The sequence below is a fragment of the Chiloscyllium plagiosum genome, chromosome 5 (assembly GCF_004010195.1).
Source record: "Chiloscyllium plagiosum isolate BGI_BamShark_2017 chromosome 5, ASM401019v2, whole genome shotgun sequence".
Taxonomy (NCBI): domain Eukaryota; kingdom Metazoa; phylum Chordata; class Chondrichthyes; order Orectolobiformes; family Hemiscylliidae; genus Chiloscyllium; species Chiloscyllium plagiosum.
Window position 1 is genome coordinate 43470751 of NC_057714.1, and position 15163 is coordinate 43485913.

At 42.4% G+C, this 15163-nt stretch overlaps 1 protein-coding gene across 1 annotated transcript in view; it reads right to left on the minus strand.

Moving 5' to 3' along the window:
• zgc:85777 (uncharacterized protein LOC405871 homolog) overlaps positions 1 to 15163 on the minus strand; it is a 77375-nt gene that overhangs the window by 19516 nt on the left and 42696 nt on the right. The window contains exon 3 of the mRNA XM_043689939.1: positions 3068 to 3197. Coding sequence (XP_043545874.1) covers positions 3068 to 3197 — 130 coding nt within the window. The remainder of the gene's footprint in view (positions 1 to 3067; positions 3198 to 15163) is intronic.

Here is a 15163-nt window from a genome sequence, read left to right on the forward strand (position 1 = left end):
TCTCCCCTTCCTGGACCTCTCCATCTCCATTAGTGATGACTGACTTGACACTGACATTTTTTACAAACCCACCAACTCCCACAGCTACCTGGATTACACCTCTTCCCACCCTACCTCTTGCAAAAATGCCATCCCGTATTCCCAATTCCTCTGCCTCCACCGTATCTGCTCCAGGAGGACCAGTTCCACCACAGAACACACCAGATGGCCTCCTTCTTTAGAGATCGCAATTTCCCTTCCCACGTGGTTAAAGATGCCCTCCAACACATCTCGTCCACATCCCGTCCCTCCGACCTCAAACCCCACCCCTCCAACCATAACAAGGACAGAACCCTCCTAGTGCTCACCTTCCACTCTACCAGCCTTCGCATAAACCACATCATCTGAAGACATTTCCATCACCTCCAAACGGACCCCACCACCAGGGATATATTTCCCTCCCCACCCATTTCCGCTTTCTGCAAAGACCGCTCCCTCCGTGACTACCTGGTGAGGTCCACACCTCCCAACAACCCACCCTCCCTTCCTGGCACCATCCCCTGCCACTGCAGGAATTGCAAAACCTGCACCCACAGTTCCTCCCTCACATCCAAAGTTTTACTTGCACATCCACCAATATCATTTATTATATCTGTTGCTCCCAATGCGGTCTCCTCGAAATCGGGGAGACTGGACGATTCCTAGCAGAGCACTTTAGGGAACATCTCCGGGACACCCGCACCAATCAACCCCACCGCGCTGTGGCCCAACATTTCAACTCCCCCTCCTACTCAGCCGAGGACATGGAGGTCCTGGGCCTCCTCCACCGCCGCTCCCTCACCACCCAACGCTTGGAGGAAGAACGCCTCACCTTCCGCCTCGGAACACTTCAACCCCAGGGCATCAATGTGGATTTCACCAGTTTCCTCATTTCCCATTCCCCCACCTCACCCCAGCTGCAACCGTCCAGCTCAGCACCACCCTAATGACTTGTCCTTCCTGCCTATCTTTCTTCCCACCTATCCATTCCACCCTCCTCTCTGACCTATCACCTTCATCCCCACCCCCATTCACCCATTGTACTCTTTGCTACTTTCCCCTACCCTCCTCTCTGACCTATCACCTCCATCCCCAACCCCATTCACCTATTGTACTCTGTGCTACTTTCTCCCCACCCCCACCCCCTCTCTTTTATCTCTTCACTCTGCAGGCACCCTGCCTCAATTCCTGATGAAGGGCTTTTGCCCGAAACGTCGATTTTCCTGCTCCTTGGATGCTGCCTGACCTGCTGTGCTTTTCCAGCACCACTGTAATCTAGACTCTGGTTTCCAGCATCTGCAGTCCTAACATATTTTCATTATGGTTGGAGAGCGTAGGGGAAAAATGAGATTGGACAAATTCTGCTTAGAGTTTTAATTTTCAGGCTATTAATCAGGAGTCATGGGATCATTCTTATATCAAAGATTCAACATGAGGGTCGAGAGGATCAATGTGAATGAGCTGCAGCAGGAAATATGGAACAGGATGTTACAATTTCTATCCACTGACTGGGCTGATGCAATTTTCAATTGATTCTCAACTGTACCTAGTAAACCACTGTTCAAATACAATATTGATTACTTATAGCAAGTAAGTCACAAATGAGCCCTTAAATTCAGACAGTTGAGGAAAGTTGACAAAGTTCAGAGACTCTACAAAGCAACTTTAATCAAACAGATGAAACATGCACAGAAATAATGGTATTCTTGGTTCTAGATACAAGAAACCTGCCAGTGCAACTTCCAGTGACAAGAGGGAGGATCATTCCAAAAGCCTTCAATTTAATGGCATTTACATTACTTGTATTATTCTTTAAAAAAAGCTGCTTTCGTTACTGTAACAGGACCTAGCCACACGAACATATAACATGACCCTAAGCATCTTCCTAGGTTAATACAGAATTAATTGTTACAAGGCAGGAAAGGTACAGAAATCATGAATCTGGCACTGGCTCCTGATCCAAATCCACCAGGCCCCTAACAGCGCTGGATCCCAGTTACCGGATTCTGATGTACACCCTTGTCCCAGGCTCCACCACAAGATACAGACCTCTAGATAGGTAAGTGTGATGACATTGCTGATGTCTTTCCTTTGCTACCTATGGAGAAAGACCAAGCATATTCAACTGAAGGATTAAAATTCATGAAGATCCCTATGTGGCTAGGGAGTTCTGATTTGATTTAATGACAGTCAGGTTGTTAATTGGCTCTGGTCAAGACTTGTTTCTTTGCTGTCAGACCCCCTCTGAATCAAACAGCCAGCAGTTCTTTGGGAAGCAGTGACCACTGCTGGGGACTGCCATCAGTCCTTCCAGGTGGAGCTGTACAGAAGACAAATAATAAGATGAGAGAACAGTGCTTTGCCCAAGTCAGTAAGGCAGGTCAAGGTAAGAAGGGAGACTAACAATGGGAAGGGAGAGGATGAAACAAGTAAGGGCAACGGGTAGGGGGTTGGGTGGGGCTTGGGTCGGCATGGATGAGTTTGACCAAAGGGTCTGTTTCTGTGCTGTACATCTCTATGGCCAAATGACTTTAAGTGACAAAAAAACGATAATGAGAAAAAGAAAATCAGTTTACTCATAAATAGGATTCCATTCGGAGATTTCAATGAACATAAATTGGTTCTGCCTCAGGAAAGTGAGCCAATATGTCAGGATGATGAGGCCAAGGTTTACACCTCAGGGCTTAGGTTGAGTGGAATCAAAGTTGTTTATAATGCATTTAATCACTTGACCTTGAGCGGATGTAGAATTTCAACTAAATGAAATATTTATAACAATGTTGAAGAACCAGTAAAAATTAGATAATGCTGTTACTTTGTTAAGTAATAGCAACCATTAGTTTTGCAATAAGGTTTTTTAAAATCAATCTGTTCGAACAGGTTATGACATAGCTCTGTGGCCATTATTTCTAGAGGTGGGACTTGAATCCGGACCTTCTGGGTCAGAGGTAGGAACATTACCAAAAGATTCTCCTCTTAATTTCTTTGACAACATTCCAAATTTGTCTTTTTCAAATATACTTGCCATCTTGAAAAATGAAGTCAATACCTGGTTAGAGCTGGTGTAGCCATATCACTCTGGACGCCGATTGCCATGGGAATCCCACCACATGGTATGTTTCCCAGTTCTTCTGCTACTGCTATATTGTAGCTGAAATCCAAACCAAGCCCTCCACATTCTGGGAAAAGAAAGGAAAGATCTTTCAGCTGTATTAACAGGCTTGAGGGATACATTTTGGTGAACATTTTAACTTTCAAAAAATAGGTAGGTTGGGGTTGTATCAGAGGTTAAAATGCAAACTATTTGCACCAGGAACTAAATCCATGTTTACCCCACTCTTTATTAAACTTATAATGGACAAGGGGAGGATTACCAAGCCACTTATGGAAAGTGGGCTAATCAATCATTTTATTTTTAAATTACAAGTGACTGGCTTTCTAGGTCTCAGGAACCTTGGCAGACTCAAGGAATGAAGAGAGGCTAAATCCATGAAGTTAAGTGTCTGTCCAGCACTGCTTGTGGATCAGTAGGAGTGCAGGGCTTCATCTATACCCAACAAGCAAGTCCAGTGACGAGCCTCCCACCACTCCATCTGAGCACCTGCAATTTGTTTGCTTCCTTCATAATCATAATTGGACACCATCCTTGCCTCAGATCTTCATCTTACAATGATAGACTTCTTCCCCCGTTACAAATGTTTCCAACCTCCAAAATCAGGTACCCATCCAGCACAAGAGGAACACCAGATCATCATGGATCTCCTCAAGGAACTACCCTGCCACCTAACCCTCCCTTCCATTCAATACCATGACATCCTACTGATGATCCGAAAGCCACTATCCAAACCTCTCATTATGATCGTTCTCACTCCCTCACTAAACCAGTTATCTCAAAGGCTTTGGGCCTGTGAAACAGTGTATGTAAATGAAGTAAAACACAGGCCAATTCAAAAAGTACAGCTAAACAAAGAAATTGATTCAGGAATTTGGTGAGAAAGGGAATTTGAAGTGTTTTACATGTTTCTCGTTTCAGAATCTAGTGAACTATTTAGCATGTAATTTAACTTTAACATCAACTTGTGATTTATTCCTGCCCAATGTTTCCCTTACGAAAAATGATGAGAAAGTCAAATAATGGGTGAGTTTGTTCTGGAGAAATATTCTCCTCCTGCTTAATACCTCACAAAATGCTGGACAAACAGCTCCATTGCAGATGTGCTCAAAAATTGACACCCTTAAGTAGTCAGTTAACAGACACTTAAAGACATCAACTACTACTCTTTCCAAACAAACAGTCATACAAAAATAATTCTTCTCAAATGCCAGTCTAATTTCCTTTTGAAATCATTCATCATCTATACTTGACCACCCTTGTGACTGAGGTGTTTCAGACCATCATCATTTGTTGCTTAAAACAGAAAGAATAAAAGTGAAACCACTGTTGAATGTCATAAAATCCATTTGGTTCACTCATGTCCTCTCAGAATGGAAAACCATAGCCCTTACTTGGTCTGGCCTACATGTGAATCCAGACCTTTGCCATCTTCCCCCATCCTCCTCCCTGACCTATCACCTCCATCCCCACCCCCACTCACCTATTGTACTCTATGCTACTTTCTCCCCACCCTTATCCTCCTCTCATTTATCTCTCCACCCTTAAGGCATTCTGCCTGTATTCCTGATGAAGGGCTTTTGCCTGAAACGTCGATTTCCCTGCTCCTCGGATGCTACCTGAACTGCTGTGCTTTTCCAGCACCACTCTAATTCAGAATCTGGTTTCCAGCATCTGCAATCATTGTTTTTACCATTCAATCCAGACCTATAGCAATGTAGTTAGTTCTCTCTGAACTACCCTCTGAAAATGCCTAGCAGACTATTCAACTGTATTGATCACTGAAACCAAACAAGGAATGAAACTAAACAGACCATGTGATGTCAACTTATGCACTGGAAGAAATAATGGCAAACTCAACCTTGCTGAATCTTCAAGGTCCTCTTTATTAACATCTACATGCTATTGCCAAAATTGGAAGTTATTTCGCAGACTAGTCAAGAACAGCCTGACATACTCACTGAATCATATCTTACATACAATGCTCCAGACACCACCATTACTGGATGTGTCCTGCTCCACAGCAGGACCTTATAATGGAGGGAAGGTCAGTGACTAAGAGCTCAAAATGGTTGGACCTAGTACATTGCCTCGAGAAACTCCTGCAGATGTGATGACTTACCTTCAATAACCAGAAGCATCTTCCTATGTGCCTTCAACCAGCAGAGAGTTAGCCCCGATACCCACTGATTCCAAGTTTGCTAGGGCTCCTTGATGCCACACTCAGTCGAATGTAGTCTTGATGTCAAGGGTTGTCACTCTCACTTTACTTCTGGAATTCCGCTCTTTTATTCATGTTTGAACCCCGGCTATAATGAGGTCAGGAGCTGAGTGGTCCTGACAGAACCCAAACTGGGTGTCACTGAGCAGGTTATTGCTGAGCAGGTGTTGCTTGATAGCACTGTTGATGACACCTTTCATCACTTTACTGATGATAGAGAGCCAATTGATGGAATGGTAATTGGCCGGGGTGAATTTATCCTGCTTTTTATGTACAGGACATACCTGGGTGAATTTTCAACATTGTTGGGTACATGACAGTGTCATAACAGATTAGCTAGGGGAGCAGCAAGTTCTGGTGCATAAATTTTCAGTACTATTGCCGGAATGTTGTCAGGACCTGTAGTCTTTACAATATCTAGTATCTCCAATTGTTTCTTGATATCACGTGGAGTGAATTGACTTGGCTGAAGACTCGTATCTGTAATGGTGGGAACCACCGGAGGAGGCCGTGATGGATCATCCACTCGGCACTTTCGGCTGAAGATTGCTGCAAATGCTTCTGCCTTATCGTTTTCACTGAAGTGCTGGGCTCTTCCATTAGTCAGAATGGGGATATTTGTGGAATCTCCTTCTCCACTGAGTTGTTTAACTGTCCACCATCATTCGCGATTGGATGTGGTAGGAGTGCAGAGCTTAGATCTGATCCGTTGATTGTGGAATCACTCAGCTGTATCATTTGCTGCTTATGCTGTTTGGCATGCAAGTAGTCCTGTTCAGTAGCTTCTGCAGGTTGATATTTCATCTTCAGGTATGCCTGTTGCTGCTCCAGACACTCGTGAACTCTCCATGGAACCAGGGTTTATCCCCTGGCTTGATGGTAATGGCTGAATGGAGGAATATGCTGGACCATGAGGTTGCACATTGTGCTGGATTACAATTCTGTTGCTGTTGATAGCTCACACAGCCATACGATTGCCCGGTTTTCAGCTGCTAGATTTGCTCTAAGATAACCTCCAACACAATGGAGGTTATTCTCAATTTGAAGGCAGGACTTTGCCTTAAGACTGTGCAGAGGTCACTTTTACATGCACAGATGCATCTGCATCCAACAGCTGATAAAGATGAAGTCAAGTATGTTTTCCTTCTTGCTAGAATAGCAATTTATTGCCACACGTATTTAAGAAAATACAGTGAGATGTGTATGAGTTGCCACAATTCAGCACCATTTTAATTATTGAAATTATAAAAAGAAATAGTTGAGACAGAGTTAGGACAAACCTCACTTCTTGTTCCCTCCACGACAATTTGGGTTTATAGAGTGGCTACTGAAGCAGTCCCCGAGACTGTCAAAGCAAGGAATTCTGGACCGGACCCATCACACCGAGGCCACTGCATCACTGCCACAGCAAGGAGGGACAGACCGGATCCACCAAGTTGTCAACGTTGAACTGTTGCTGCCAAAAGCTACCATAGCCATGAGAATCAAACCAGAATCACCATGCTACCATAGCTATAGCCACTGCTGAAACTACTGCACCGCTGCCAGGAGGAACAGACCTGACTCACCAATGCTGAAGCCTTTGATAAAGCCACAGCCCATGGCCACGAGGAATGGACATCTATATCCATCGTGTTGCCCAAGCCGCAGGTCGTCGCAACCCCCTTCCTCCATTGCAGCCACAGAAAAGAAGAAAAAGTGAACTTTGATACAATAAAGAAACGCAGAAACAAAAATAAAGAACAAAGAAGAATGCGGCGGGTCAGACGAGTGGGAACATACAGGCCACACAACCCGGACACTACCTATCCTGCCGCTGCCGCCATCTGCTGCAGACCCAATCCAGCAGCTACATCTGTTAGGACTTGACCACCTCCATCAGTGGTTCTGTATAAATTTTGTACAGTTCCATCAAAGCTTCCTTTGGTCCAAAGAGAAATACCCCAGCTTGTCCAACAATGTAAGACAAAAGGAGCCACAACTCAGTCAGACAAGAAACAACCCTGGTCTCCTATTTGAGACTTACACTTTTCATCCCAGTATGTGAAAATTCCAGAAAGTCACTTGCAGATTTTTCAGCTTTTGGAGAAAAACCCGTCAAATATGAAAATACCTTAAAATTCAAGTGCTGAAGTAAGTGATTTGGCCCATTGACTCCCCTCTGCCATTCAATGATGTGATGCATGATCTGATAACCCCCCAGCTCTGTTTTCTGCTTTATCCCCATAACCCTTCAATCGCTTACTGATTAGAAATCTGCATATCTCCGTTTGGAATAGAGTTAACAGTCTAGCCTCAAAAGCCCTCAGTGATAAAGAATATCACAGTTTCACCAATCTGGAAAAAATGCCCTCCTTATCTCTGTCTTAAATAAGCAATCCTTTACACTGAGATTACACTCTCTGGTCCTAGACTCTCCCACAAGGTGAAACAACTGTTCCACACCTAGCCACTCAAACCCACAAAGAATCTTATGTGTTTCAATAAGGTTTCATCTCATTCTTCTAAGTTTCAATGAATAGAAGCCCAGCTTGCTCATTCTCTGTTCCTAAGAAAATCTCTCCAAACCCAGATCAACCTACTCTGGACTGTCACCAATGCCAGCGTACCTTTTCTTAGATGACGGTCCGTAAACAGTATTGCAGCTCTGGTCTGACCAGTGCCTTCTTTAGCTTTAGCAAGACCTACCAATGTTCACAGTCCATTTCCTGTGAAATGAAGGTGTTCCACTTGCCTTCCCTCTTTACCCACTGAACTTGGATACGAGCTTTTTGTGTTTCATGCACAAGGATCTCCAAATCACTCTGTGATGTAGATTTCTGCAGTCATTCCCTATTTAAACAGCATATGTTTCACCAGTTCTTCCTGATAAAGGGCCTAGCCTCACATTTTCCATCTGTCAAGTTTTTGCTTGACTCACTGAATCTGTTAATGTTCCTTTGTGGAGCCCTTCCACCATCCTCACTATCTGACCTTCCATTTATTTTTGTGTCATCCACAAACTTGGCGATCGTACTTTCACATCCATCATTCAAGTCATTTATATGTTAATAATTGTGACCCACCACTAATCAACATAGTTACAATATACTAGTTACAGGTTGCAATCCTGAAAATGCCCCCTTTATCCCAGCTTTGTCTTCCGTTGACTACCAAATCCCCCATGCAAACACACTATCTCCAAGATCTTGAACTCTTATTTTATTAAGAAGACTTACAAATACCTTTTGGAAATCCAAATATATTACATTTAATTACCCTGATTGCGACCTTCTTTGAGAATTGTAATAAATTTGTCAGGCACGATTCTCCTTCATGAAGTTATGCTGAGTCTATTTTATTATATTGTGTTTCGAAATGTTCAGCTATTACATCCTTTATAATGGACTCTAACATCTTCTCAAAATAGGTGTTATGCTAACTGGTCTACAGTTATCTGCTTCTTTTTGCTGCCTTCCCTTTTTGAAAAATATCCTCTGGCATGAAGGCAGATGTAAAATATTTGTTGAATTTTTCTGCCATTCCCTTACTCCCCATTATTATGTTGCCAATTTCATTCTCTAAGGGGCCTATGTTATTTGTTGTCTCCCTCTTCCTTTTTAGGTATTTAAAAAAACTGTCCATTTTTATGTTACTTGCTAGTTTGCCCTCAGTTTACTTTCTCCTTTTTCTTTGGTCATCTTTTGGTCACTTTTAACACAACCCCAATACTCTGATTTATCACTAATATTTGCCACAATATGATTTTTTTTCTTTTAATTTGATACTGCTCTTAACTTCCCTGGTTAATCATGGTCAATTTATCCCTTTCCCAAGATCCTTCTCCCTCACCGGGATACACATTTACAGTGATTCCTACACTTGTTTTTAAAACATCTGCCATTATTCATCAATACTCTTCTGATGACTGCCTTTCCCAGTCCACTACAGCTAACTCAGCCCTTATTCCATTGTATTATCCTTACTCAGTGTAGCACAGTTGTTTCCAACCCAGGTTTTTCGCTCCCAATCTGAATGTCACATTCTACCATTTTCATGTCACTGTTCCTGAGGGGATCTTGTATTCTGAGGTCATTTATTAAACCTGCCTTGTTACACATTATTAGATCCAAAGCAATCTGATCCCTGAATGGACCAATAACATTTTGCTCCCGGAAACTATGTTAAATATATTCTATGAATTCTTCCTTAATGGCTACCTCTGACAATCTGATTTTCCCAATTTACATCAAGATTAAAGTTGCTTAGGATTCATGTTTTGCATTTTCTAAAAAAAAACCTCATTATCTCCTGATTTAATCTCCATTCAACAAGTAGTTACTGTTAGGGGACCCATTGACTACTCCCACAATGTCTTCTTTCCCTTGTTATTTCTTACTTCTACCAACTTACATTCTATGTTGCATCTTCATCTGGTCCAAATCAGTTCCTGCTAATGTCCGCATTCCATCATGTACTAACAAAGCCACTTCATCATTATTCCCTTCCTTCTTGCCTTTTTGAAAGGTCACATACTCTTTGTTCTCAGTATGATCTCCTTGTAACTAAATCATACCCATTAAACTTTATTTATGCCATTAATTCATTTATTTTGTTCCGAATAGTAAGTATATAACCACTAACCTTGTTTTTTTCACTCTTCATTCCCCTTCCTGTCCACTTTGGACATCATTATGAAAATAATTGCCCTGCAATGCCACCTTATCTTTCTGTTTTGCAAGCCTACATTTTCTTCTCCTATCGAAGCCTCTCTCTTCTAAGTCAAATACATAAGTGAACTGTATTTTAGCTTTATTGGCAGGGGAGAGAAGTAACATGGATTAGTAAGTGCAATGATTAAAGACTCTGAGTTGCTTTTCTGACTTTTGTTTGTCATTTATATAAATTATTTGGATGGGAATATATGAGGCATAGTTAGTAGGTTTGTGGATGACACCAAAATTAGTGGTAGAGTAGATAGTGAAAAAGGTTATCTAAAATTGTGCGTGGGAAATCATGTCTCACAACTTGATTGAGTTTTTTGAAGAAATAACAAAGAGGATTGACGAGGGCAGAGCAGCAGATGTGATCTATATGGACTTCAGTAAGGCGTTCAACAAGGTTCCCAATGGGAGACTGATTAACAAGGTTAGCTCTCATGGAATACAGGGAGAACTAGCCATTTGGATACAGAACTGGCTCAAAGGTAGAAGACAGAGGGTGGTGGTGGAGGGTTGTTTTCAGACTGGAGGCCTGTGACCAGTGGAGTGCCACAAGGATAGGTGCTCGGTCCACTTCTTTTCATCATTTACATAAATGATTTGGATATGAGCTTAAGAGGTACAGTTAGTAAGTTTGCAGATGACACCAAAATTGGAGGTGTAGTGGACAGCGAAGAAGGTTACCTCAGATTACAACGGGATCTTGATCAGATGGGCCAGTGGGCTAAAATGTGGCAGATAGAATTTAATTTAGATAAATGTGAGGTGTTGCATTTCGGAAAAACAAATCTGAGCAGGACTTATACACTTAATGGTAAGGTCCTAGGGAGTGTTGCTGAACAAAGAGACTTTGGAGTGCAGCTTCATAGCTCCTTGAAAGTGGAGTCGCAGGTAGATAGGATAGTGAAGAAGGCGTTTGGTATGCTTTCCTTTATTGGTCAGAATACTGAGTACAGGAATTGGGAGATCATGTTGCGGCTGTACAGGACATTGGTTAGGCCACTTTTGGAATATTGTGTGCAATTCTGGTCTCCTTCCTATCGGAAGGATGTTGTGAAACTTGCAAGGATGTTGCCAGGGTTGAAAGATTTGAGCTATATAGAGAGGCTGAATAGGCTGGGGCTGTTTTCCCTGGAGTGCTGAAGGCTGAGGGGTGACCACATAGAGGTTTATAAAATCATGAGGGGCATGGATAGGATAAATAGACAAAGTCTTTTCTCTGGGGTGGGGGAGTCCAGAACTAGAGGCCATAGGTTTAGGGTGAGAGAGGAAAGATATAAAAAAGACCTAAGGGGCAACATTGTCACGCAGAGGGTGGTACGTGTATGGAATGAGGCTGCCAGAGGAAGTGGTGCTGGCTAATACAATTGCAACATTTAAGAGGCATTTGAATGGGTATATGAATAGGAAGGGTTCGGAGGGATATGGGCCGGGTGCTGGCAGGTGGGACTAGATGGGGTCAGGATATCTTGTCGGCGTGGACGGGTTGGACCAAAGAGTCGGTTTCCGTGCTGTACATCTCTACGAGTCTAATACAAAGACATCTTGATCAATTGGGTCAGTGGGCTGAGGAGTAGCAGATACCATTTTCATTATACAATAATAGAATCCTTACAGTATGGAAGTAGGCCAGTTGGCCCATTGCGTCCACACCAACCTTCCGAACAGCATCCCACCCAAATCCATCGCCCTTACCCTATCCCTGTAACCTTGCACATCTTATGGCTAATACACCTAACCTACACATCCTTGGAAACTATGGGCAATTTAGCATAGCCAATCCACCTAACCTGTACATCTGTGGACTGCAGGATGAAACCGGACTACCTGGAGGAAAGCCATTCAGACATGGGGAGGATGTGCAAATTCCATACAGATAGTCACCCGAAGGTAGAATAGAACCTGAATTCCGGGTTAATACTAGCCACTGAGCCACCATTTTGGTAATACAAACAAGGACAAGACTTATATAGTTAATGGGAGGGTCATTGGTAGTGTTGGAAATGTGTTCCTGGAAAAGCGCAGCAGGTCAGGCAGCATCCAGGGAACAGGAGAATCGACGTTTCGGGCATAAGTCCTTCTTCAGGAATGAGGAAAGTTTCCTCATTCCTGAAGAAGGGCTTATGCCCGAAACGTCGATTCTCCTGTTCCCTGGATGCTGCCTGACCTGCTGCGCTTTTCTAGCAACACATTTCCAGCTCTGATCTCCAGCATCTGCAGACCTCACTTTCTCCTCATTGGTAGTGTTGTAGAACAGACACACCAAGAGGTTCAGGTACACAATTCTTTGAAGTTTTCCAGGTAGGCAGGGTGGTTAAGAGGAATTTAGCACATTTGCCTTCATTGCTTAGACCTTTGAGTATAGGAGTTGAGGTGTTCTATTGAGGTTGTAGAGGACATTGATGAGACTCTTCTAAGTATTGTGTGCAGTTCTGATCGCCTTGTTATAAAAAAGATATTATTAAACTGGACAGCGTTCAGAAAAGGTTTACCAAGATGTTGCTGGGAATTGAGAGTTAGAAAAATCAAAATAGACTGAAAAGACTGGGACTGTTTTCCACTGGTCTTTTCCCTAGAATGAGCGAGGAGGAGTTTTTAACTTGAGAGAGAAAGTTTTAAAAAGGACATGAGGTGGCAACCTTTTTACACAAAGAGTGGTTCTTGTGTGGAATGAACTGCCAGAGAAAGTGGTGGGTGCAGGTATAGTTACAACATTCAAAATACTTTTGGATAAGTTCATGAATAGGAAAGGTTGGGAGGGACATGGGCCAAGTGCAGGCAGGTGGGACTAGTTTAGTTTGGGAACATGGTCAGCAAGGACTGGTTGACAGAAGTGTCTGCTTCCATGTTGTACGACTCTAAGACCTCAAAAGCCAGAACCAGTGATAAAACAAATTATAGAAAAATCTGTTTACACTGAACTCAAAGTTCTACAAATTTCCTACTGCTAAGGCTATGAGACATAAACTGAACAGCTGGTGTCTCTGATCAATGCCACAAGGAAAATTCCTCTTACATTTTGTGCAACAGACTGGTAGACACTGATGGTTACCTACAGCATCTGGAAGGATTGGAAGCAAAAGATTCAGGGTTGAACACTTTACCAGTATTAGCAATGCATAGCCAATAAGTGCAGGAGGAAGCAGATCTCCCTGTAAAAAGTGACAACTTCAGCTTTCAAAAGCATCTGAGAGGCCAAGAAATCTGAGTTTCAGTCTGCAAACCATACACAAGTGGTACGTTTTGCAAAGTTGATTTGTCTGTTATGCATATGCTAAGCTCACAACAGTGCATTATCACTATTGTGGATCCTGATGGAGTTCCTCTACTGATGTGCTGTCTCAAATATATCAAAGCTTTTTCCCATCCTGATCTCAGTAATATGAAATACTTAAAAGATTGATACAAGCACACTCTGCCAAACAATTGCCCGCAAACACCAACTGCAAAAAAATGGATGCCCAGTTTGCCAGCATCAACAAACCCTTCAAGTTGGAAGTGAACAAAGGAGATGAAGAACAAGTTCCTTCCTGGAAGGTTTAAGCTTCTGGGCAAGCGTTGGTGATTAAAGAGGAACTGCCCATCGAACCAGAGAGCAACTGCTATCCAAAGAAATAAATATCTTGCTCTCAAATACATCTCACAAGACACTATCTGTCAAAAGGTACCTTTTGCTACTTTTACAGGAAAAGGTAAGACGATAACCCAGAGAGAAGACAACAAAATCAGAAGGTCAGAAGAAAGTAACAGATTCAAAAGACCAGAAGGAAGACAGCATAAGAGACTGTGTGGACTTGAGATTAAGTTAATGTAATGTTTAATAATTGTGATACTGGAGCAGCATTTTCATAGAGTTGGGGTCAGATAGTAATTAGTTAAAAAGAAGGGGGCTTGGATTTGTTAATAGTTTTTGTTTGATATTCACTTTTAAAGGTAGGAACTGTTATTTTTCTTTAAACAGTGTAAATTATGAGTTCTCTTTCATTCACTCACATTTTTAGCAGATCATGAGGTGAGCTTTTCCAGGTGTTTAGTTTTAATTAGCAGAGGGGTTCAATTCCCACGTCATAACAGACTGGCGGCTCTATTAATCCCAAATTTTAACCCCTAACACAGCTACCCTCTCAAATCTCTCATTGTTGAAGGTTAGAGCTTTTCCTCTTCCCAACTACAGCCATTTAATTGTTTACTTAATTATTCTAATTTTTTGTAATAACATTTTTAAAAGTAAAGTTTGAATAAAAATGCACTGCTTTTGGCCTGTACATTTCTTATTATCTAATTTCAGCTGGAGTGCAATAAATCTTGCACTTTATTTATCAGGAAAGTAATTTTGCCAAATAAATTCTGCCTTTGGGATAGAGGGTAAAAGCTTATCATCAATTTCTCTCGCCTGTTGTCACAATACCTGGAACTTGGCAGAAAAGAAATCTGAACTCAGAACTTCCTAAAGTCTGTGCTAGGTTTTATAGGAATCAAAACACTTCACAATAAACAAACTAAAATCTTAATCTCCAGCAGCTCAAATGAGATTCAAATTAACAACATTAGTATTGATTTTTATTCAGAGTTTTCACCCCAATATTTTTGATTTAAGAAAGAAAACTTAACAGTTATTGAATAATCTCTTCCTTCCCAAAATATAGTACTAATGATGTGGGTATAGGGTCACAGAATCTGGATCAGTGGTGCTGGAAGAGCAAAGCAATTCAGGCAGCATCCAACGAGCAGCGAAATCGACGTTTTGGGCAAAAGCCCTTCATCAGGAATAAAGGCAGAGAGCCTGAAGCGTGGAGAGATAAGCTCAAGGAAGGTAGCATAGAGTACAATGGATGAGTGGGGGAGGAGTTAAGATGATACGTCAGGGAGGAGAGGGTGGAGTGGATAGGTGGAAAAGGAGCTAGGCAGGTCGGACAAGTCCGGACAAGTCAAGGGGACAGTGCTGAGCTGGAAGTTTGAAACTAGGATGAGGTGGGGGAAGGGGAAATGAGGAAGCTGTTGAAGTCCACATTGATGCCCTGGGGTTGAAGTGTTCCGAGGCGGAAGATGAGGCGTTCTTCCTCCAGGCTTCTGGTGGTGAGGGAGCGGCGGTGAAGGAGGCCCAGGACCTCC